A 25,823-nucleotide genomic window follows, 5' to 3' on the forward strand; every position below is an offset into this window, starting at 1 on the left:
AGTTACTCGTAGCCTGCCCCCTTCTTAGAGAAAGCTGCACTATTAAGGGCAGGAAAATTAAGTAGCAGCTGTTTTCTGACCTTTTTGAGTCCTGGCTATGATAATTGAGTAATGCCTTTGATAGAGATTTTCAACTGGAAAACTGTATTTTAAGAATAAGGCAAAAAGTCATTGTGAGCCCACGTGGTTCCTGAGGCCCCCCAACTCCATGCAGCTACAGAGAAATGAAGTCACAGAAGTGATGACTAGAAAAAAAGACAACCTGAGTGAGGTCACTTCTTTTTAAATCCTGGGATTGGAACCATGCAATTTAGACAGGCAGGGTTCCCTCTATTTTAAGGACCTGAGAAAATCGTAGGAAATACAGTTTTAGGGTTGTTCACAACAAAAGCGATATCCTTAAAACTCAGATTGCAGAGGTGTTGGAAGAGCTCACAATCCACCCTAAGAATTGAAATTAGCTACCAGATCTTAGGAGAGAAGCTGAACTCATGCCAAAGATGAGGTAATTTTTTTTCCTTCTATGAAGGGCATTATATAAAGAGTTCTTATACGTTGGGATGTTCTCGTATGTGTCCTGATGATATAAGCGCATGTGAGGTCTTAGAAGGAAGCCAGGTGAAAGGAGCCAAATGAAATTAAATTTATTATATTTCTCAAAAAATGTCATATGGATTTCTTCCTGTAAACTACAGGTTGCTGCAGTTATAATTGGTAATCAGTGAAAGAAGAAGTAGCACACATGCCAAAGTAATTGCCAAAGTAATTTTCCCTGTAAAAATCAACCCTCAGGTTTTGCTCTGATTGCTTCTTATATGGTAGATCACTTTGGAGCACCCCTCTGCCTTTTTTTCCCCCCCCCCCCCCTTCCCTTTCTTTTCTTTGGAGACTATAAGAGCCTGGTCATTGTTGATGTTTAATGAATCCGACATTGTTGTTTGAAGAGTCTTGATGCCCCGCAAGGGTTTGGTAGTACTGGACTGTAGAAGGTCTCTTGCTCTGGACATTCAGTGTAGCTCTTACCAATTGTCTTTAAAGACAATCCACAATAACCAAATATACTTCTAGTCTGGAAACTATTTGTGCTTCAACTCCTTGTTCTTTATTTTTGACAGCTGTTGCAATAAGACTGTCAGTGTTCTGTGGTTTTATTATTGGAGGTATTTTAACGTGAAAATTAATGAAATAGTCATGGATAAGATGGTATAGAACTAAGAAAACCCAGTTAACATAACTGGTGAGAATTTTGACAGTGTTACTTTATAGCTGTCTTCTCTGTATTACTGTGACCTATTTAGGTATATGTATTTTTTTTTCAGATTCTGCTGTAATGACCCAATTGATATTTTTCAGAAAATCTGGTTGTCCTGTAAATACGTGAACCTGTGCAGTACAACTATAAGTAAATTCTCCACATTTTTGGAATGAATTTTTCTTTTTTGTTATGCATAACAAAATACTGGGAGTTGGACTTGCTGATCCTTATGGGCCCCTTCCAGCTTGAGATATTCTATGATTCTATGATAACGAATAAGTAGGCTATAGATTGGTTTAAATGAAATCAATAAATCACAGAAAAAACAATGGAATAGATTTCACTTTCACTTTTTTTGCTTTCACGTTGAAAAGTTATGTAGTGTATTCCAGACAAAATTCAGTAAATGAAGACCAGTAAAGGATCTTAGGGTAGTTGAATTTTAAAGCAAAGATCTTCAATTTTTTCCTGGAAGTCTCAGTCTGAAATATGTGAATTATCTTCTTATACATGGTTGTAAAAAGTCATTGTTCTTATGTGTTTGGGATTTTCTCTCTTAGAGGCTACTAGGTTAAATAGCTTGAGTGAAAAGGCTGTTTTGAAAGGCTAAAATGACTTTAATGTATTGTCCTGAGATATTAAGGAAATAAGTGTCTGAAAAATATACATTATTGAAACATTGTCTTGTTTGATTGCTTCAATAGAAAAGTGTGTCTGTTCACTTTGGCTGTATATGCAACAAAGTGGCTTTCCATTTTTTTAAGCAGTTCACTCAGCATCACCTCTACTTTTAAAACAAAAAAGTTCTGAGACTTAATATTCTCAATTCTGCCTAGCAGTGCAAAATTTAGTTTCGTTTAGCTTCTGTTGTGATCCATCTGAAAAAAAATTGGTGACTTCTTTGTTTAATTAGGTCTTTGCTGCTGTAATCAAAATTTGAGCTGTTAATAGGGCTGTTCTCAGTGTGCTTAGCTCTCTGCTTACTGAAGCATAGAATATTTGTTGAATCTTATTTTCAGTGCTTTCTTCCTAAAAGAACAGATACAAAATGTTTCTCAGCTGTATGCCATTCTCCCAGATCTTCACCAAAAATAGAAACATAGAAACTAAAATTAGACATCATTAGTTACATAACTGTTAATCATTTTATAGCCTAAGAAGATTAGGTTTAATTGACTGAAATATTATTTGCATTTGTAGGGTGTAAGAGGAGTTAAAATTGTCAGCTGTTTTTGCTGGTAACTTGCAGCATTTTTGTACAAGACTGCAAGGCGTGAAAGACAAAGCATTACGCTGGGTAGTAACAAGGGTAGATGTCAAGGTTACTAAGGTTTAGAAAGGGTTCTTTTTTTTGGACTTCAGCATTTTACAGTATTGTATATTCAGAAGGAGTAGATATCAGATTGTGGAATAATATGGATGTTTAAAATGTCAATTAATATTTACAAGATCAAGTTAATTTCTGTAAGGTGGTCAAATTGAAATAGTGTATAAATTAATTTTTTGCTAGAGTGTTGTTTTAAAGGAAAATCTTTGAGATGAGTAGTGCAGGATTCAAATTATCGTTTGAATATATGATTTATTTCTGCAACATAAATAGACAACTGATGTCAGTTTGGAGGACTGCTTTCTTTTGATTTGTCTGTTAGTAAAACGTATTTGCCATTATTCTGTAGCCTTCTGTTCCTAATGCTGTTTAATCCTTACCTTTTTACCTTATCTTCTGCATTCATTTTTCTCTTGCATCTCTTCCTATGTCTGCTTTGAGGTAGATGTGGAGAGTGTGCTGTGGGTGACTATACCGTGTGTAAAGCAGTGGGACCAATACGCTGCTACTCCTTAATGGAAATAATTTCATATACAAACTTGATATAGTAATTGGCTGGTTTCTGTGGCTTTTACATGTAACTAGTAACTAGTTCATATTACATTAAAACAAAGCAAAACCAATGGAACCCTTTTTCATGTAAAATTAAATGGCTTTCTTACTAAATATTGGTACCTACTTGGTTTTGGGCTTCATGAAGAAAGCTGAAGTGCCATGACTAATCTCTGTGAATGATGACTGAAGTACAGTAATAGGAATTATTAGACTACTAAGCTAACACTCAGTTTTTGTGCATATTCTGTGGAGCATATGTACGTTTGAGGAGAGGTCTAAAGGTTAATGTGGTGACTGTATAATATCCCATTAAATTGTGGAGGGTTGAAGTTAGATACTACAAAGAAGTGTAGAAATATTATTTTAGGTCCTTAAAGCAGTGAAAGAATAAAACAGAAATATAATTCCCATATGAAATGTGTGCTTTTAATACGTGCACCTGGATGTTTATTGTTCCAGGTATGTTCATTTGCTATACTCTTTATTGGTTTGGATAAATTCTTTCATAGATAAATTATTTTATTTATTTGTTTGTTTATAAATACTATTTTCTGAGCTGTGGTAAATGTCCTTGTAACCCACTGGCAACATTTGTTATCAAAACATCAGTTGCTCCCTTCACAGAGAATAATCAACATGTATATGTGTGTTTTTTCCCTTTCCCTTGTCAGTGGTTAATCATTCTGAAGCAAGTCTGGTAAAACACAGATAAACTCAGACTGCTAGTTCTGGTGCCAAGGTGAAGAAGATAACTGTCATAATGCAAGGGTTTAAAACATTTTTATTTGGGAAAAGTTTATTACAAATAGATTAAAAAATATGTATATGAACCCAGATATTGGGACAAAGCAGTTTTGTCAGAAATAAAGAGAAACGATACTTTTTGTAGCCATTTTTTTCCAAATGTTTGGTGATCCTTTCATAGTGAAAGGTTTCTGACCCTGGCCACCTGTTTATATTGTTCAATATAGGCAAACGAGCCAAGCTAAATAGTCACTTTAAAAGCTGTGAGGTAGGTGTTGGTGTTCTAAACAGAGATTTGGCGCTCTAAAATAGAGCTTTGCAGTAGCATTTTCCTAAAAGTCCAGCAGACTTTTTTCTATGCTATGCTAAACTTCACTGTGTTCTTTATACCCTCTTACAGCAGCTTTGTTTATAAAATGCAGTCTTAAAAGTAGCCAGCTGAAGAAAACAGGGCTAAGCATTTTCTTCGTCTTAGACTTTTTTAAAAAATTAAAGTAACTCGTTAACTTGCCCTTTCATCTTTCCCATTATGGCCTTTTAAATACAGCCTGTGCTTGTCTAGATGCTTGGTTTATGCAGTTTAACGTATGGTTGCATAAAGACAATATATTCAGGGTGAAATTCTGCCAGAAAGAGGCAAACCCTAAAGGTGTTCACATTTTGCCTATGGGTTGTAGGGTTTTTTTAAGTGCCACTTTCTTCACAGCACAAGAGTGGAGTTCTTGTCCTAGCTGAGAAGCTGGTCTACATCCTTTTTTATTAAAACTGTATATAGCTCCAGGGGTTGGGTGTTGGAAGCATTGGAGTTTTTTTGGTTGTTGGATTTTGTGGGTGTTTTGGGTTTGTGGTTTGTTTTTTTTTTTTCCTGTGTATGTGACAGTGGCCTAAGTCAGTGATTTCTGGTGCTGGATGTAAGAGGGCTGGTCTAGGAGTGCTGTATTGCCAGGTGTCAATTCTGTCAGTCTGTCATCACAGGGCTGCCATTCAGGTATGATGTTGCCTGATCTGTGGAGGAGGAGGGGATCTCTCACCTCATGGACCTTGCCAGAGAATTCACAAAGTCTAAGTTACCCAGTTATAAGCCTAAAATAACATTTTACATGCTTCCCAGACATGACCACCATGATATTTTAGTATTTAATATTTGCATAGAGATCTCTAGGTCCGTAATAAGTGATATAAATTGTTAATTTGTGGCACCCAAAAAAATGCTTGTGTATAGCCACTTTTTAAAACTTTAAAAAAAAAAAGGATGTTTGCTCAGGCATACTCCTGTGAATTGTAGAACCACCTAGGGAGTTTCTTGATTAGTTTATCAGAGTAGGATCCTTAGAAGGCATCTACTCAGAGTTCAGTCAAAATTACATATGAATATACCAAGCGAGACTTGTTGCAGCTCTTACCCTGAGCCTCTGCACAGCAGAATGGAATTCGTCTCACAGCTGAGCAGCTGAAGTAATCGGCTAAGTCTTGTCTAGTGCTTTGTCATAGTTTCTGAAGTTTGAAGGAAGATGTGTAATCCTGGTGAGAGCAAGACTGAAAAGCAGGTGTAAAATGAGTCTTGTGGTATGAGCAGTGGTAGCCTTCCAGCACTTGCTCCAGGAAACCTCCATACATTTCTCTTGTCAGCCTTGCAAGAGCTCCTTCCTGTTTCTGTATTCATGTGGTAAAGTTGGTTCAGAGTAATTATGTTCAGATTAGTGTCTGTCTTCATAATTTGTGGTTCAGATAATTTCCCCCTGTCACCAATGTCACATTAGGAGCGTTGCTTCAAAGTAGCTGGATGCCCAACAGCAGGTTACGAGTGACAGTCCACTGCTGAATCACTGAGCCTTCTTTCTCAGCTTGCGCTTTCTCAATTCCCTGCCTTATTTATTATGTGGAAATTTTCCCCATGACTCTTCTTAATGTAGTTGGTTAGCTTTGTTTTACAGACAACGCAACTGACACCAGAGGTTTGATTTTGTTCAAAGCGTGCTGTGTGATCAAGGTTTGGGTTAGATAAGTAAACCTTCTGGGCTTGGTCTTGGGTTTTGCTGAAAGTAACCTCCTTCTTTTCCATGCTGAGAAATAACCAAAGCTGTGAAACAATGTTATATGGTTGTAAAAGCTCGGTATTTGTGTGCCAAAAATCTAAGTCAGTCCAAATGTCTACAGAAGGAAAATTATCAAGTGTAGTGTTACCTTTATAGGTCCCTTCTTAAATAACTCCTGTCACAAAAGATAACTTTTTAATACTGCTGTCATTTAATTTGCAACTTTCTTAGAACTGAAAGTATAAATATTAATTAGTAGTTGGCTGATCTGTTAATCCGAAGTTCAAAGAAAAGGAAAATTGCTGAAGACTTAAGCAGTTACAGTAATGCTGTAAGTGACAAGGTACTCCTAATGTGTATTTGTATCTATCACAGATGTAGCAGCTGTGTATTCTGCTTTTATTTGAGGCAGTAACATTTGAGGCAGTAACATCCAGAAGCGAACAGCATCTACAGCCTGTGTTGAGTTTGCCTCTGTATTACATCTGTTTTTTTACTGTTTGTGTATTTTAGCTCTTGTGAGGGATATAGACTTTCAGGTGACAATTCTTGCGTTTGTAGAAGATGACATTTGTTATAACGATATTTATGTAAGAAGTTTCTGCTGCAACTCTGAAAACTCCGGTGCAATTAGTTGCTGTGCTTTGTAGATCTGTGAAGCTTGTTGTTTTGAAAATGCTGCCGTTACATAAGAGAGTGCTTTGGCATTTAATGAAGTTATATTTTAGCCTTATCCCTTGTAACTTGCTTACTTGTAGCTGCCCTAAAGCAGGCTTCATTTTTAAAATTGAAAAACTGCTTAAAAAAATTAACTTCTTGTAATTAATAGACAACCCCCCCCACACTTAAACCAGTGCAACTGGCAGTTAGACCTTCCATTTAAAATGGGTTGTTCTGTTAGAGAATAAGCAATTTTTTTTGCTCTCAAAATGGCCGGGGTAAGAGAATCTACAGAAAACGCCTCTTTTCCCTCTCGGACACACACCCTCTAATTTTTATTTTTTTTTTTTTGCAATAAAAGTTTACTATCTTTTACTCCAAAGCCTTCAACTCTTGTTCTTTATCAGTGTTTGCACATAAAAAAAGTTTCCTAACCCCCTGCTATCTTCCTTGTTTGCAGGTCTGTAACGTAGATGTCCTCAGACTCCTGTTACTCTTGTTTTGTGCATCCAGCTCACACGCAAAGTTGTTTACCTTAACACTAAAGAAAGGAGTGAACTAGCTTAATCTGTTGCACGGGGACAAACTTGTATCCAGTTTTCTTTTTCACACCTCAGATCTGTCTTCTGTCTTGCTGAGACTTTTCCAGACTCTCACTTCTCAGAGTATTCCACCTGGTGGCAAAATTAGGGAAATAGTTAATGGAAATGGTTTATGCAGGCATAGATCAAGTAGTGTAAGAACCTGTAATATAAGTCCTAATTTATTCCTGTTCCATATTTTGTAGTACAGAGAGAAAAAGTAGAATGTATCTGTGTGCTTTAAATAAGTTTCATGTTTCTGCACGCGTCTGCCTGGACACGTTCCTGTGTGATATGGTCTAGGTAATCCTGCTCCAGCAGGCAGATTGGACTAGATGATCTTTCGAGGTCCCTTCCAATCCCTAACATTCTGTGATTCTGGTTTTTGCATTTATAGCAAAGTAGATTTGACCTTTAGCACTTTATATTCCTATTCACTAAAGATAAATAAAATGTGATACCCTGGCAGTAGGAATGGAGGAACATTCTAGCAGTGAGAAGACAGTACTGTGCATTTACTACTTTGTTCTGTTTCATGAAAATTCTCACTTCTGTGTGTATCAGTTGAAGAGAAATTGGAACAGACTGTTGTACTTCCAAATAAGGTAGGCTTCCAGATATCTCCTGAAATATTTGACTGTTTGTTTTGGAACAAATAAAAACAGTGACTGTCAGGAGTCATCTGGAAAATGGTCCTCTATTTCACGAGAAGGAAGTTCATTGAATAGCAGTGGTTTTTCAGTCTTGTAGTAGGGGAGTTGAATGGGATCAGTATTAAAGGGAGCTAACTTCTATAGTTCCTCCTTCCACTGATGAAAAATCTGCTATTAGTCTGTCCTGAGGTGTACAAGCTCTAGTCCTATATACTTTAAGACTGCTGAACCTCTTAATTTTAGGAATGGCAGGGCAGGAGGCTGCTTGTCTTTTTATATTGCCAACTATAAGTACCTTAAAATGATATATATATAGGACTAGGAGCCTTCTTTTGCACACATTTGGGAAGCCCAGTAGCTGAATGTCCCACTGTTATTTGAGTGTTCAGTAGTCACATCAGCTATCCCATTAAATTGATTTTGAACTTTGTTCCCTGGTTTGACCTTTAAACCTAATGTTAAATATTATCCTGAATATGCTTTTATACTAAATAAAAGATGAGATTTTTTGCAGATTCAAATTTTCTGTTTTTCTATCTGTTGTGTTCTGTGTGTATACAAGACCATTAAAACTGTGGAATTTGCTTACCATATATTGTTTCTTACAGGCTAATCACAGTATATAGAAGCATTACACTGTTACAGTATGATTTAAATACTACTTTATTTTCTGTAGATCAATGTCAGAGTAACCACAATGGATGCAGAGTTGGAATTTGCCATCCAGCCCAATACAACAGGCAAGCAGCTCTTTGATCAGGTAACTTACATGTGTCTCTGTATATGTTTGTGTACAAACACATAAAACTATTGTGGTATTACGGCATATTTTGAGAAAGCCGAAGTGTTCTCACGTATAGATGATGTTTTTCCTTACGTTATCTAAGCTAGGCTCTCAGTTAGTTTGAACTTCCTCATTACTTCTCATGTAATGTATGAAATTCAAAGACAACTATGTGTAAATAAGTTAACAGTGAGGCTTCAGTTGAATCATGCGTATAGAACTGCTTTGAAATTAATGGGATTTTTTTATGTCTTACTATGTTATAGTTGTAACTGCAATATAATTGTTAGAGTTGTGTATGAGAAATTTATATAGCCTTCACTATTTAATAATGGATGTAACAATAAAAGTTCATTAAGGAAAGCTAACTTTTTTTTTTCCCAATAATAGAAGCTGTATTTTCACTTCCAGAATGCTAGAAAAGTAATGTTGTCCTATGATCCAGTTGAAATTTAAGTTAAAAAAAGACTAAGTGGAAAAGTGAAAATGATGGCTTTAATGTGCTTGAGGCTTGCAGACCCATCAGAACTATGCATTCTCACTTGATAGTGTCTGTCGTACACCAGTCAAAAGGGCTAAAGAAATGATTTCTTAAAAAAAGTTGTTCTTGCATTCATTTCATGTGATGTTAGCCATCAGAATCTTGAAACAATTTTTTGATCTAGGTTGTGGAGTGTTCTAGAAAATGTTAAGAATCAAAGCTTGTCAATATGACACTTCATTTTTCCTTGAGAAAGCAATAAATACGTTATGTTATCTAGATCCAAGATGTATGCATATAGTTAAAAATGCAGAAATATTCAAAGTTACTCTTCAGAAACAGTTTAACTATATCAACAATTACGTGGAGTAGAACTGTCGTTTCTGTCCACTCCACTATAGAAGCTTAAAGTGTGTAATGATGGGTATTAAGAGAAACAAACACATTGAAAGAATTAAGAACTCTTAAACTTTTAATTGACCTTTGAGTTGATTAAATGCCTTAGTATATAAGTTGAAAGGAGGAGACTGTTTATTGTTTTCTAACACTGAGCTTTTTCTTTTAGAGGAAAGAAATTTCATTTGCAATTTTTGTTTGAAATGACTGTCTGACTCTTAATACTTCTACCCCCCGCCTCTTTCTCTAACATCAGTAGCAGTATATCTTCAGCATCTACATAGGAATAGACTTCATGACTCTTACAAAGACTTCTTGAAGAAAAGGGCTGTCCTGCTTTTTGTCTAACCAACACCACCATCAAATAAAAAGTACGGTATTCTGTGGTACAGAAGCCTCAAACTGTTACTTGTCTTTTGCCAACCTTTGCTATCTTCTGCCACGCGGTATTGGGTGGGGTGACATTCTGCTGTGTAACGTCTTGTGCCCAGGTAATCAGCTTCATCCAAATTGGGGCATTCACAAACAGGGAACAAAGATACAGCTCTGAATTCTTTTTCATGCTGTCTTCAACTTTGTTCCTCAGTTCAGTGTGTGGCTTTTGACATCTCACCGGCTCTTACAATCAACTTCTGGAAGTTTAAATTGAAAAGTTGTTAGGTCAAGCAAAATCAACCAACATGGTTGTGTGTGAGGAGAGAAGCATTTTCAGCCTGATCTTAAAATTCATATGCGAGTTCCACAGAGTAGCATCAAGAGCTGAACTGTATTGCAAAACCAGCATGAAATTTTCAGACAAAAGTTATGCTGTTTCTCCACAGAAAGAGAATTGAATAGCACTCTTATTGAGAGGATTGGTCTTCAAGGTTTATGCAGAAATGATGGACATCACAGTTGACTTGTTGGTTATTGCTTACAGAAAATAACCTCTCCATGAATTTAGCTGTTGTCTAGTGCTCCTCTACATTTTTGGTGAACAGCTTGTCCTTTTTCAGTCAGTGCTTCTTTTAAGCTTTTAATTGATGTTTTCTGGAGTTGTTGATTTGTTTCCCATTCCATTGTGTGTTTTCATCATCTTCATCTGCTAGCAGACAAGCACTCAGCATTTGATGTCTGTGGCTTTCTCTTTTTTTATTCCATTGTGAAACTTGGTAAAGTTCTTATTTATTGCACAAACCCATTTTTAAAAAATTACTCGTATTTCAGAAGGTGTCTTAACATATTTATCATTAGTCCTTCTGTCTATTCTGTCAGTGGTCAGAGTGGGCAAGAGAGAATCTGTCCTCCTTTAGTCAACCAATTTAGCATCTAACTTTCCTAGGAAGGGAAGAACCCTGTGGTGTGTGTGTTTCCCACACACTGGTGGTAATGGTGGGGGTTGTTTTGTTTTGTTGTTTTCAATAAGGTGTGAGCACTGAGCATCAGTACCTCTGGTTTACTGTAGTTGCTGTTCACAAAGAATGGGAGGGTTGTCTCCTTTCAAGTTATACCCCACTGTCCTTTCGGGATATCTTAGAAGGCCTCCCATACGATCTTTCGAAAGCTGACTCAATGAAATTCTTGCTAGGCTGTCTTTATGTGTATGTTTCGATTTGCTGAAACATGTCTATTGCTCTGGTTGCTTTTCTTCTCCAATAAGTTTTTATTACCTATTAATAGTGAAGTTGTAGGATGTGATAGTGGATAAATCTGTTTTACAGATGCGATGAAGACTTGTCTGAAGCCACTTAATGAATCTTTTCAGCCAGAATCAAACTTCTAAATTTCTCATTCTGTACTTATTTTTCATATCACACTACTGCAGTGCATAAGTGCTTATATTATTCTGTTACAAAGTTTCAGAAAATCTTTTTCTCTTTCCTTTGAGCTGAGAGGCAGTGATAGATGATACTTATTTGTGGAGTCTGAAGTAAAACAGGCTAATGTGTAAGCTGTTTTTAGTGTTGATTTGCAAGCAAATGTAACTCTGCATTGCAGGAGATGCGTTGTTTGTATTTAATGTGCAATGTGCATCTCTGTTGAAGGGCCACAGTTAGCAGGTAAGAGCAAAATGTTTTGACATGAGCATAAGCACTTGTCTCCTTATGCCTTATGGGCAGAGCTGTTGAGCATCTGCAGTTCTTACTGACTTCTTTTGCAGCTCAGAGAGCTGATCGGGTACAAAGGCTCAACTTGGACAGGTGCAAAGTAAAGACCAATCTCGGAGTCATCTGATAAAGCCATAAATAGCTTGATCAGCATCATATAGGAGATCTGTGCCAAAAGAAGCACAGGTCTGAAATTTCTGTGTTGAGACACCAAATTTTATGTTACTCAGGACCATACTAGTAACATAAACTTGTTCTTAGCATTTCTTATCTTCTAAAGTAAATGACGTAGGAATTCTAGAGAATATAACTGTATTCACTAAAGGAATCAGATTGCATCCATGAACATTGTCCATTCTGTGCTTTGGAGCTTGAAGGTGAAAGGGTAGAGGAGGAACAAAGGTGCACTTGAATGATTGTTAAGTAATAATACAAATATGCAAGGCATCAGAACTAAGTTTGCACAGCTATCTTGTGACATTTTCTAATTTTCAAAATCTTAATTTTGCAACCCGATAGTACTACTTTAAAATGGAGGAGGATCTATGTGTAAAATTCTGTTTACTTCACATGCATCTGAATGCTTCCATTAAACAGCCTTCAGTAAACCAGCTTGCTAGCATGGTCCAACCTGAGAACATGCGTAAGTACTGCCATACTGGATCTTTTGGAGCCAGAGTTTACAGTTATTTAATAATCTTTGGACCTTTCTGAGTAGTTGCTTATTGAATCCACATGTACTTTTACTACGCAAAAGACATTTATAAGATAGTTCCACAGTTTCATTATACTGTGCGTAGTAAAAGTGCTTCTTTTTGTTTGCTTTGAACCTGCTATCTAGTGATTTCTGTTGATTCTCTCAATTCTTACGTTATGAGAAATAATGAATAATCATTCCCTATTTTTGTTCTACATGCCATGCAAGTTTTATGGACCTGTATCATATTTTTCCTTTCCTCATTTCTCTGTCAGTAGCCTTAGTTCTCATCTTAGCTGTGCAGAAAATGTTTGATATCACTGATCATTCTTTTCAACAGTTCTGAAACATTTCCAGTGCTGCAGCATCCTTTTTTAAGTTGATATGACCAGTCCATATGTAGTATTAGAGATTTGGGAATACCATAGGTGGGTATAGTAATATAACAGCTTTGTTATTTTTTTTCCTTTACAACAACTTTGTTCATGTAATTAAAATTGTCTTCTATGTACAGTATTTTGTTTTTATTAAAAATAATCTTTTATTGAAATTCATCTTCCTTTTTACTGTTCATTCACAGATCTTCATGGAAGGTTTTCTACAGCAGATTTTTCACATCAGTTTCATCCTTTTTTGCAGATCACATATGAAGTCCTGGGGGACTTCCCTAGTTGTTACACTACAAGTCTGTTGTGAAAACAGTTTATTTTTTTTCTTTCTTTTTAACTAGTATATACATAAAAAGGCCTTCCCTCTATTCAAGGACAATTTTGTTTCTTTAGTAGCATTTGGTGATAGACCTGATCAGGAATCTTACAGGAAATCCATGTATGGTTTATCAGCTAGATCATCCTTATCCCTTTTATCATTAACTCTTAGGAGATCTCAAAAATATTTGAAGGAGGTGATTCATCCTCATTACATCATACTTGTCCACGAGTGTTATTCTTTATTATAGCTTCACCAGTTGTCTTCTGTTGAAGTGGACTGACTTGTCTGTAGGTCTGCAGATCACTTCCTAGACCTGCTTTCAAAGATTAAGGTCCTGTTTGCAACCTTGTGTTCCTCAGGTGCTGAGTTTGATGTACGCAGTAAGCTGCACACTTCAGTTGGTGGTTTGGCAACATGGTGTTTGAGATTATTTAGAACTCTGAGGTGAATGCTACTCTGAACCTGATGTTTTGCTACTATTTTAACTTCTTTTGTTCTTGTAAAACTTGATTACGTATCAGTTTGAGATCACTTCTGTAGTTTAATTACCAATAAAAAAATCCTGTTGTAGTGATTACTGATGATTATGGATCATTTGTCTTTAGGTGGTGAAAACTGTTGGTCTTCGTGAAGTCTGGTTTTTTGGGCTACAGTATGTGGACAGCAAAGGCTACTCAACTTGGCTGAAGCTAAATAAAAAGGTAACAATTCCCTAACATTTAGGCAAGTATACAGTTTGAAATACACTTTTATAAGGCTTGCTGCTGTAATGTTGTAGGTGAGATAAAGCTGGCTTCAAATTTAGTTGAAAAGTTCCTTTTCATTTGATTTAAATGACAAAATACAGTGTTAAGTTTGGTTAGTTATAAAAGAATGTGCAAAGCTGCATTAACATTTAATTTGAGAGGGAGATACCATTTCTCGTATTTCCAGTACCGTGGTGATGCATGCATTAGGAAAACTTACATTCATATGATTGTCCTGTTTTCATGTAGCAAAATATAATAGAATAAGCGTTTTACAGATGCGGCGGGGGTGGTGAAGAACTTCAGGGATTTGCATGTATACAGCTATAGATCTCCAAACAAGGTACCAATAATAGGCTCCTAAACTTCTGTTTAGGTGTCAAATAGGTAGATTATAGAATAATTTTTCGTTTGTTTTTCCCCGACAGCACTGAGCACCTTGTATCTCCCAGCTATTGGGAACCAGGTCATTTTATTTTAAATTCTATTTATGAACTGGAATGGTCAGTTTTTATTTTAATATCAGCTGTCAGGTTATTAATGGCACTGTTTAGAATGAAGAGATTTTTTTGAGTTCAACTTAATCAAGAATACCTTTTTTTATCTTCAGTATTAGAAGGTAAATTGGGAGGTTTTTAGGAGCAAGTCCCACTCTACATATATATAATCTTTCCCTCTCCTCTGTGGTAAATCCAGTGAGTTAAACCTGCTAACCACTAAAGCTGTCTCCTACGATTTCATGTGTGTCTTGTTTCATAGACAATAAATGTTGTAGTGCTACAAATATTTTGTTAACCCTAATGGCTTGCCTCCAGTGGTTGGAGAGTACAGGATTTGGCGCATCATTTGCAAAAAAATACATAAAAAGTTGCTCTGTGAAAGTCTTCAGCAAGTTAAGTTGCCAGTGCAGTTTAGGAGCAGCAAGGGTGTGCCAATTTCTTTAACTTTGACTAAGGCAGTTAGCTTTCTTTTTTTTAAGCTTGTAATGTTTGATTCTTAAATGCATCATTATAAACTGTCTCTAACTTGTAAGTTGCTATTTAAATATTTGCGTTAAATACAGATAAGATTTGATAAATCACAGAATAGATGTGCAAATAAGGTTTTATTATGGCAAGAGCACAACTAATTCTTCACTGGTGAGATTAAACTGAAATACTGTCTTATGTAAATCAGAAGCAGACGGACAGTAATAAAATGTGAGCAAAACTTTTAAAATTGACATCTGAAATGTTGAATATAGTACTTATGCTGACTTACGTATGTGATTAAACTGCTGCATTATATTTACAGTTTTTGATACTTCCTACAAGTCAAGCAAACATGCATCATTTCGTGCATCGTGAAGAAGTTCTAGAGGGACTACTAGTTCACATAAAATTAAACGTGTAATAAAGTGCTTGAGGAATTGGGATGTATGAGATTTATTTTATTATGAATGTACCTTTTAACAAACACTGTATCATTTGATGTTAAAGTTCATTTAATTTTGAATGTTTTTGCTTTAGTCGTAATCAGTGCTGAAAGCTGAGCAGAAATGAAATGGAAAATTCTACATAGAAATGAGTTTTTGTTGAAATTTGAAGTAGACACTCACTTAGAACTTCAGGTGACCACATCTGATATTTTCACAGAAATCACGATTATGAGGCTTACCCATTCTAGAAAAATAATCTGATTAATGGATTTATGTTTTTTGGACATGTATTTAGTTCAGTAGTTCAAAGACTTGGAAGAATTCAGCTTTACACTTATATTGAAGAAAAGGACTGCAGTTCTTGCTAAAGAAACCTTGTTAAACCGTAATTTATTACTTCCTGCAATTCATCCTTGGATATAATTTTTATTTTTTTTAATATATATTACAACTTCTTTTTTTCCAGATCTTTATTGTGATAAATACAAATTCACACAAGCCTACAAAAAAACCTCTTAAACAGCCTTTGAGTAGTATTTCAAAATTGTCTGATTTATCCAAATTGGTGTATTTGGTTCAGTGCCATGTGAACCTTTAGCGAGTTCCACAGTGGGCTTGTCAGGAAGCACTGGATTTCAGTGTAGAGGAGCTAAAGAGTTCATTACTACTGGATTAATTATATTTAATATACCATTTAGTGCTCTTTTTATTTTTTCTTTATTCCTCTCCCTCAGGTAACTCAGCAAGATGTAAGGAAAGAAAATCCTTTGCAATTTAAGTTCAGGGCCAAGTTTTTTCCAGAGGATGTATCTGAAGAATTAATTCAGGAAATAACTCAGAGACTTTTCTTCCTGCAAGTCAAAGAAGCGATCTTAAATGATGAAATATATTGCCCACCAGAAACTGCAGTTCTTCTGGCTTCTTATGCTGTCCAGTCCAAGTATGGAGATTACAGTAAGGAGATACATAAACTAGGCTACCTAGCCAATGACAGACTTCTCCCTCAGCGGTGAGTGAGACTACCTATGTTTTGGCATCATCTGCTGCGTATAAACTTGATTACAGCACATTTTTTATAATTAAAACATTAAGTGATAATGTACATTTAATGGTAGCTTTCTTAAGAGTGCATATTTTGCTAGTAAAATTTAGAGATCCTAATTTAGACTCTAAATAACAGAGAAGCATTACAACCATGGGTTTCTTGAGACCTGTTTCCTGTCCTGTCCACAACCATCTGCACAGATTTAGTTGAACAAATTTCCATGATACTCCAAAATGATCTAATGTTCCTAGAGGCTTGCTTCTGCTAAATTAAAATCTAAAGAATATAGAAGTCACAAAGATTCATTTGATATTCCTTTTCTTCAGTTCGTGATGTTTTTGTACACTTAAATGATAATAATTTCCTGAAAATAATTATAAAGTGTATTGCAGATAAAATATATTGCAGAAAAATGCTAGCCTGGACAAAAAATTTAGAAGCTAAATTGTTGCCATTGCTGTTGAGTATAAACTTTTTTTATCAGTCACTCATCGAAGTGGTTAGGAAAAGTAAACACCAAGACTATAGTTCTGTTTCTTTATGCAACTGAAGCCATGCTCCTGGCATGTTTTGGCAGCAAGAGAAGCATTGCAACACAAATGTACAAAGTTAGACAGTTATGTTAGTGTAAATAAATCCATAGTGATGTATTGTGGACAAATGTGTGCTTACTAAATATATAACATTAATGCATCTTCAAAGCAATGAGAGCCATGGAATAATTTGAGGTTTCTTTAAAAGTCATATGCTTTTTCTCTTTGGTTTGAAAACTAAAAGCAGAAACTCACTCATTAGTGTAACTAAGCTTGAGAATTTTCTAGCAAGCAAAAAAGCATTTCAAAGGATTGTGGTGAAGTATTGAAAGAAATATTTCTGAAAATGTTTCATATTTTTAAAAATCCTGGGTAAAATTTTGGTTTTGGCTCTTTAGTTCCTTCTTGAGACAGTGAAGTCTCTACCTCTTTCTGGAAAAATACCCTTTGTTAGGAAGGTAGGGAGATGTAGAACCAGTAAAACTGTCATTACTGAATATGTTAGTTCACAAATCTTGGGTTTTTCTCAGTTATGATGACAGCCTATGAACACTGGAGTGCGTGTGTATGGCACAAATTCAAATACTTAAGATGCTCCTTTTCAGTAGACAAATGTTCAGATGATTTCCCAGCACATGCTTTCAACCAGTCATATGGCAGCCTGCACTGAGTGAGCACGTAGCTTCTGTATTCATTCTAACACAATTCCTGTTTTGCCTCCTGTCACCAGGAGATTTGCCAGAAAACTTAACAAGCACCTCATAAAAATACTTCAGAACAATATACAATATAATGTAAAAAATACTTACAATTTTACTGAAAAAGGTGAGAAAATATTTGCAGTTCCTGTTAATTATAGAGTCTTAATGTTCACCTGTCAAAACCACTGCTTATTTCTTGGTTCAAACTCTGAGCTGGATAGCAACAAGGCATCGAGTCCTTCCTGCGTTATTCTGTTGCAATAGTCCTTGCATATCTGCTAGTGATGTTTCGTCAGTAGCATGGGAAGAGAGAATGGAGGGGACCGAATGATGAGATGGCTGTTGCCAAAGACATTGTCGGCTTTGAGGATATCATAGAACCACAAAATCATTTGAGGTTGGAAGGGGAGCCCTGAAGATCATCTAGTCAGTCCCCCTACTCAAAGTAGAGTCACCTGGAGAGGTGGTGGATGCCCCATGCTGGTCAGTGTTTAAGAGGCATTTGTACAATGCCCTCAATAATATGCTTTAACTTTTGGTCACCCTGAAGTGGTCAGGCAGTTGGACTAGATGATTGTTGTAGGTCATCTACAGCTGAAATATTCTATTCTAATTACAGCAGGTTGCTCAAGGCCTTTTCCAATTGGGTTTTGAATATTTGCAAGGGTGGACACTCTGCAACCTCTCTGGGCAACCTGTTCTAGTGTTTGACCACCTTTGCAGTAAAGAAATAAAATAAAAAATTGTGTTCAAGTGTATTTCACTTGTGCCCATTGTCTTGTGCCTTTCAATTCAGCTTCAATTTAAAAAGAGGAAAGTGCAAAGAATTTCTGTAGAAGTAGAGATTTAAGTTAATTTGGAAAGCCCAGGAAAGCACAAGTCACCATGAGGGTGACCAAGCGCTGGCATTGGTTGCCTGGAGAGCTTGTGGAGTCTTCCTCCTTGGAGGCATTCAAAAGCTGTCTAGACGTGGTCCTGGGCCAACTGGCTGTAGGAGACCCTGCTTGAGCAGAGGGGTGGACAAGATGACCTCCAGGCGTCCCTTCCAGCCTCAACCATTCTGTGAAGAAGAGCTTGGGAGCAGGGCTTTTATTTTCAGATGGGCACTTGTATGACATAATCCTGGAACAGTGTATTTTGCAATATCCTGTTTCACCCTTTATTTTTTTTATTGTGAGCTTTACGTTGTACTGCTATGAAAGCTTTTGAACATTTTGTGAATATTTGGTGGAGGAAGTAGAAGAAATAATGGTGGAAAGCAGCTCACAATGTAAATATCACAATGTAATAATCAGGCCTGATTTAATTACTGAACTTCTTTAATAAATTGTGTCCTAGAAGATTTGGAATTAATTTTTTTATGTGATAGAAACTTGTAAATAATTGCCAGGATGGTTTTAGATTATTACAGCCAAAGCAGGCTGTTCTACTTTGTGCATTCTGTAACAGGCTTCTGCAAGTGTTATATTTAGGGCTTATACTTATATTCAAGGCTAAAGATGAGAAAAACAAACAAAAAAGATGTCTTGTCATTGCATGTTCTTGCATCGTTTAGTTGTGAACACGTTAGCTTTGTGCAGGTGCAAAAATGAAAACCCCTCCCTTAGTTTTCAGGAGGAAAGCCTGTTGATAGGGATGCACACTAAGCAAATCAAAATGTGATATGGCTCCCACTGAAAAGTGCACTTCACTAGATGTGCGGGAGAGTAGCAAATTGAGTGACAGAAAGATCCTATAACAGAAGAAACACTGCATTAGTATCTTCTGCATCACTCAGTCTATTCCTTATTATACATTGCAAAAAATGTAGGGAAATGTAGTAAATTCTTACTTTCCTGAGTGAAGAGAAAGGAAGGGAAAGCAACTGTTCTGACTTCTTTAGTAAGATTATTTTGCAGTTTCTATTTTTTTTTTAAATTGTCCTTTAAAATAATTTCTCTAGGAGTGCTTGAAATGCTAGGTGCATGGAATAAAAGCATAATAAAGTTACATGCATTTGATTTCTTACTGCAGTACTACATTGAAAGTTCTAGTAGGTCAAAACATAATTCCATCATTGCAGCCTGCTGTAGATAAACCTCAAATAGTTTTCAGAAAACTGCTTCACTACTGATTTTATTCATAAAAAACAAAACCACAACAAACTAGTCTGCTAACTTGTCTTAAGGTGTTACTTTTTCTTTCAAACAACACCAGAATGAAAGCTTGAGTGTATCTGTGCATACCTAGAGATTAATTTGCAGCATTGTTGTATGAGAGTTTTATAGGTCTGTATTTTCAGGTGTTCCAAACATTACCTTCTATGACTTTACTGAAAGCTGAGATATGCCATGGTGTGACTTTTATATTACAAAGAGTATAGAATACTATGAAAAAATAAGTGATTTCACACTATTTTAAAACTCTATTTGTTGAAATACAGTTTCTGTGTCTGCTGGGGTTAAAAAGGTGAGCAGTGTATAGGAAGTCATGTTTAAGGTTTTTCAATTAAAGCATTTGTTATGCTGCGTAACCAAACTTATTTTTACAACTTTAAGAGATTAAATTCGTTGTCAGTGTCATTTAATAGCAACAACTTCTGTTCACAGTGTGTTAGAACAGCACAAACTGACAAAAGAACAGTGGGAAGAAAGAATACAAAATTGGCATGAAGAGCACAGGGGAATGTTAAGGTAACTACTTAGAAAATGTTCCAAGACCTTTAAGGTTTTTTATTATCATTATTATTATTATTAGGATGTGTTTTGGGAGACGTTATATTTGTTTGGAAACTGCTTTCTTTTGTTCCAACCAGGGTAGGCAGTTACCAAAAATTTCCATGAAAGCTTCGGTGAGGGTTGAGTTTCCAGTTAGTTTCTTGGCTTACCTACATGATTTCTGGTAAGGTTGTCAGCTGCCTTTGTCCACAGTTGCCTGCCTCTAAAATATACTTATTATTTCCTTAGCTCACAGGGTGAAAAGACAAAGAGCAGTGATTGAACTATACTTAAGTATTAGGGTGTAGAACTCTACAAGTATCTGAATCAATATAAACATGAATTTCAAAGAAGAGAGATTTAATTCCTAACTAAATTTTACACTAATTAGTTATTCTGCAGTTCTTTTATTCTTACAGTGTGCTTTTGATTTGTCTACACTATGCCATTTTTTTTCTTCTTTCATCAGGGAAGATTCTATGATGGAATACCTTAAGATAGCACAAGACTTGGAAATGTATGGAGTCAACTATTTTGAAATAAAGAATAAAAAAGGAACTGAATTGTGGCTAGGAGTTGATGCTTTGGGTCTGAATATTTATGAGCATGATGATAAGTAAGTGGCTAATACGCATTTTGCAGTTCTGTCCTAGGAGATCCTATCTGAGATTATACAAAACCCACCTTATTGTGTGATCAATAACATCTAGCAAAACAGGTTCTCAAAGACCTTCTAATCTAGGTAAAAGAGAGAAAAAGAGAGATAGATGTTAACTGGCAGAATATTTGAATTTTAAGGATTAAATAGGGATGCAAAAGAAGGGAAAGGAAGAGCAGTTCTGTGTAAATTTAAATTTACATTGCTTAATGTGGATGTATGATAGCTAGACCATCTTTATATGGTTTCTTTCTGTACTTTTCACTCCCTCAAGACTGCCTCTTCAGTCAGGATGATAAGGACATTGAGAAGTTGAGCAACATACTTAATGAGAAACATTTTGTAAGAGCAGAGACTAGGATTAGAGCATGAAAAACTTTGGTATCTAAAATTGAAACCTTTTAGACATCAAAGAAAATAGATTAATCTTGTTACCTGATAGAGATCAAAGGTTCTGTCCTACTTGAAGAGGGGTAAAGCTGAAATGTACACAATTTGAAGAATCTGAAAACAGAAGAACAGACTTATTATTTTGTTTCTTTCCAAACATTTGTTAGTAGTATCTGATGTCAACAGTCCTTTCACAGTGATTTGAAGTTAAACATGATGTGCCAAACACCAGATAACAGCTGTTACCCGAACTTAATGCTCTTTGATGTATACACTCTGTAACAAAATTCTGTAAGCCTTAATTGCCATTAGATGGCAATATAGCTCCTGAAAGAAGGAAATATTCAGAAAGTGGTCAGATAAGATTGAACAATCAACGAATTTTTGGTATTCTTTAACTCCTGATAGTTAGCAATCAAATACTTAAATATTTTCTCATGCTTGTAATTAAGATAATATAAATTGAAAAAACCTTCTGTGCTCATGGAGAAAAATATTTAGTTATGCAGCTGGTGCATAACGTTGTAACAGTTTCTAAACTGAATTTATTTTACTTAAGGTGCAAGGGAAATAACTTGAACTTTGGAAATGTAAGAACACATATCTTATGTCTAAGTTAAACTGAAGTACAACATTGCTGAAGGCTAATTTAATTTCGGTCTTTGAAATGGCAGACTTTTCTCAAGTTTAAATAGTTATTGATTGTTTTCACTGAAAATAAAATTATAAGTAGCTTATAAAGAGTCAGTACATGATTGTGATGTTTAGCATCTGTTTAATGATAGTAGAATAAGTCACAGATAGAAATTTCTAAATTCCTTCTGTTATGGTGCCATGTAATTTACTCTTTATGTAATTTATTCATTTGATGGAATAATTTGTAAAAAAATTTGTCTATCAAAATATGCCTCAACTGTTATGTTTTGTAACTGTTACATTTAGTGGAAACAGTATGGAGTTAAGACTTAGTGAGCGTAAGTAAAGTGCACATCTTTGCTGCTTCTAATGAGAACTTTTTCTCTTTGAAGGCTGACACCCAAGATTGGTTTTCCTTGGAGTGAAATAAGAAACATCTCTTTTAACGACAAAAAATTTGTCATAAAGCCAATTGACAAAAAGGCCCCTGTAAGTAGTGTGTAGAATAGTATGCCTTTGTCTATGAAGAGATTTAAGCCTGCAGGGACTTGCTCTAGCATTATGGCATGAGTAAATATTTTGTGACATTTATTATTCTTATTGGTAGAATAGTCAGTAATCAAAAGGAAACTTTTATTTTGAAGTGTGGTATGTTTATTTTCTCTGTTTTCATTCTGGTTGATACTCCTAAGTATGGTGGGGTTTTTTTGTTTGTTTGTTTTTTTAAATTGAAGTCAACTAATATTCTGTGATGAGAAGCCACAGTGTAAGATGCTAAATTCTCTGGCCCCCTACTTCTGTTTTTCTTTTTTTTTTTGTATTACAGCAGCCCATTTCATGAGACTTTCTAGGTCAGAACTCTTCAGAAATAGTGTAGAGAATAGTCTCACTTTTTTAGAAGTTTAAATAAGTTATTTTGTGTAAACTAGCTAACCTCTACATGGGGAAATCCAGGTGCAATTTTGAATTTATCTTGCAAGTTCCTGACAGTAACTAGATTTATAGATTATGGTATTGGATTGCTCAGAGTGAAGGTCAAAATACTTTTAAGTTTAAATTTAACAAATACAAGCATGCAGTAATGCTTTGAGTCTTGTCACAAATGTATTTTTAGATTAATGGATATGCTGCAATTATTTTTGTTAGGATTTTGTTTTTTATGCACCCCGTCTGAGAATTAACAAGCGAATTTTGGCACTGTGTATGGGAAATCATGAATTGTACATGAGGAGGAGGAAACCTGATACAATTGAAGTGCAACAGATGAAGGCCCAAGCTAGAGAGGAGAAACATCAGAAACAATTGGAAAGGTAATTAACAAACTTCCATGAAACAGAAAAAAATTCTTCTGCCCTTTTAAGAAAACTAAGTCATAGAATATCAGACATCTTAGCATACTAGAAGAGAGAGCTGCTTTTCTTTCTGTAATATGTAGTTTGTGGATTGGCATGGCTCACCTGTCTTAATAGAAAGCCGTATCTTTTTTGAGCTTTCAGCATAGTAATAGTAGCTGTACCGTTGTTTCTCATTATGTTTTTGTGAAAGTCTTAACTCTCAGTTGCTTGATTCTTAGGGATGTTTATACTCTACAGGTGAACCTCTACAGGTGAACCTTTAAAGCAAGTTCAGCGAAGAATGCCATGGCTTACCTTTGTATATTTAAAAAAATACTGTTGCCATTTCTAGCCCAGATGAAACATCAGCCATATCTGAAATGCAGGTATAATTGTGGATTTACCTGGCTGAACCATAACCAAGGTTGCTAATCAATTCTATTTGTAAATTGTTTTTCTGACCAGTATTTTGAAACAGAAACTTGTTTCTTCTTGCATTGTAAACTAAATTTGAAACATTTAAAATTACGTGCTTCTCTACTAGCTGAGTAAACTGAAAAATAGGCTACCAGAATACTTAGAGTAGAATTTAATGTTTGAGACTTAAAAAAAAACACCGTTACCATTTTCAGGGCACAATTAGAAAATGAGAAGAAGAAAAGGGAGATAGCAGAAAAGGAAAAGGAAAGAATAGAGCGTGAAAAGGAAGAATTAATGGAACGCTTAAGACAAATCGAGGAACAAACAATGAAAGCTCAGAAAGGTGAGCTCTTACTGGTCCTGGATTTCTTACATCTGATGACAATGTTTAGTTCAGTTGGGTAGTTTGGTTCCACAATTCTGTTGGTATTTTTTTTTTGTGGTTTGGGTTTTTAAAATTATTTTATTAATAAATCCAAGAATTTAGTGGTGTATTATTTAATTTAAAAAGAGAGATTATTTTTCAATGTTAAGAGTTAAAAGATGGTGTGTGAGTGTGCATATGTGTGTATTTGCAATATAAACACAATTCCTAATATAGCAAAAGTTTCAATTTTTTTTTTTCATAAAAAGGAAATTAATGTGTACACAGTTCAACTCAGACTTATTAAATGCTTACAGTGCTGAAAACCTGGAGTTGGAGGGAGCAGGGAATTTGGAGGGGAAGATTCAAAGCACTTCTCTAGGATTTTGTTGAATTTAGCTTTTAATTTGGAAATTCTTTGTTCCTTCATTTTCCCATTCCCTTGTAAGATTTGAGAACTTTAAAATCTTCTCAGATGTTAGTGAATAAACGTAGTTTCACTAATCACAGTTCTTTGTGTTGAACTACCCCGTAGAGTCCCTGACTCCACTGCTTCCCAGTCCCTCCTCTCCATGTTCTTTTTTTTTGCTTCAGGTTTGGTTCACATTCATAAAAGTTCTGTTCCTCTCTTTTGTTCATAACTGTTGACTTTGGGCACGATAGAGAGAACCACTGGCTAAATCTACACAAATAAGTTACGTATGCCAGGCACTATTCTCTAGCTCTACCCTGGTATTTTTCAGTCTTTCAATGCAGAACAGGTTGGACACATCCAGACAGGTAACACATGAACTGTGCCTTGGAATTGTTTAAGGGAGAGCTATTTACCTCAGGACAAAACAGTGTCAGGGTGATTCTGGAGGTTTAACAACGTATATTTTCTCGTAACTTTTGTAAGCCATATAGTCTAGTTTCTGATACAATACGTAATGTTCATGTGTTGCTGGTCTTCTTAGCCTTCCGTTCACGTATGGAAAAGTGTTTATGTAAATGGTGTCTGCGTTCTGTGGTTGACTTGGTAGTTAAGTGTTCTCCATCTTAACGGGAAGATTTTATTTGAGTAGTGTGTTTAAATATTCATACATTTTATTTTATTTTCGAAGTATTGCATTTGTACAACTCCACATACTTTATGCTGTTCATTTCATTTTATAACTGAAGTAGTAGACCTGGGAAACCAACTGAAGAACATTGATAACATGAGACCTACTTAAAACTACAAGTGCAAAGGTTAAGCATGTGTCAGCATACCTGGGGAGATGCTTTTTTAGTATTAAAGCATATGATGAAGGGCAAACAGACTGTTTCAATAACTGAGAAGTTGTTTAGGTTTTCTGGTGAAGGAATCTATGGCAGCTTTGCCTAGAGAAAAACATAGTGGAAGATTTACCATTAGAACCAGCAAGGAGCTTCAGAAAGACTTTTTTCACAGTCGCTTCATTTTGCGCGTCAGAGGAGTGTATTGTCGCCTGTGCAAATCTCACCTTGCAGTACTGGCAGATTATTATTTCTCCCTATTTCACTCATATCAGAGTTCTGCCCTTTAGATTGCAATGTTTTGCTAACCAGGCAGCTAGACAACTATTATCCCTCCCTTGAGTTAAAGTTTTCCTTTTTGCACCTTTTTGGCTCTGTTCTATGCAGAATTTTTCAGACCCTTCCAGTGGGTCCTAGGTCATTTTGCTGGAGGCACATGCCTAAATTGTCTGTTGCAATTAATGAATCTTTGTCAGGCATTTCAATAGAGTAGAAGACGTTTTGGCTTTTCTACTGTAAGAGAGTATGATTTAATTTCTATAAAATCTCCTCAGTAGTAAGAGTACATGTATATATACATATATTTGTGTGTTTATCAGTGAAGTGATAATTTCCTGAAACACTGGGCTGTGAGAACTGTCAGGTGAGATGAAGTATTT

The 25,823-nt window shown here is 35.7% G+C and overlaps 1 protein-coding gene across 2 annotated transcripts in view; it reads left to right on the top strand.

Moving 5' to 3' along the window:
• The window catches only part of RDX (radixin), a 41,099-nt gene that overhangs the window by 9,383 nt on the left and 5,893 nt on the right, over positions 1-25,823 (top strand). Inside the window, exons 3-10 of one of the 2 annotated variants that reach the window (XM_068395566.1) lie at positions 8,488-8,571; positions 13,573-13,668; positions 15,865-16,139; positions 19,998-20,081; positions 20,575-20,721; positions 22,182-22,278; positions 22,936-23,099; positions 23,756-23,886. In XM_068395566.1, coding sequence (XP_068251667.1) covers positions 8,488-8,571; positions 13,573-13,668; positions 15,865-16,139; positions 19,998-20,081; positions 20,575-20,721; positions 22,182-22,278; positions 22,936-23,099; positions 23,756-23,886 — 1,078 coding nt within the window. The remainder of the gene's footprint in view (positions 1-8,487; positions 8,572-13,572; positions 13,669-15,864; positions 16,140-19,997; positions 20,082-20,574; positions 20,722-22,181; positions 22,279-22,935; positions 23,100-23,755; positions 23,887-25,823) is intronic. The other variant, XM_068395567.1, reaches the window with a different exon arrangement.

Source organism: Nyctibius grandis, chromosome 2, assembly GCF_013368605.1.
Source record: "Nyctibius grandis isolate bNycGra1 chromosome 2, bNycGra1.pri, whole genome shotgun sequence".
NCBI classification, from domain to species: Eukaryota; Metazoa; Chordata; class Aves; order Nyctibiiformes; family Nyctibiidae; genus Nyctibius; species Nyctibius grandis.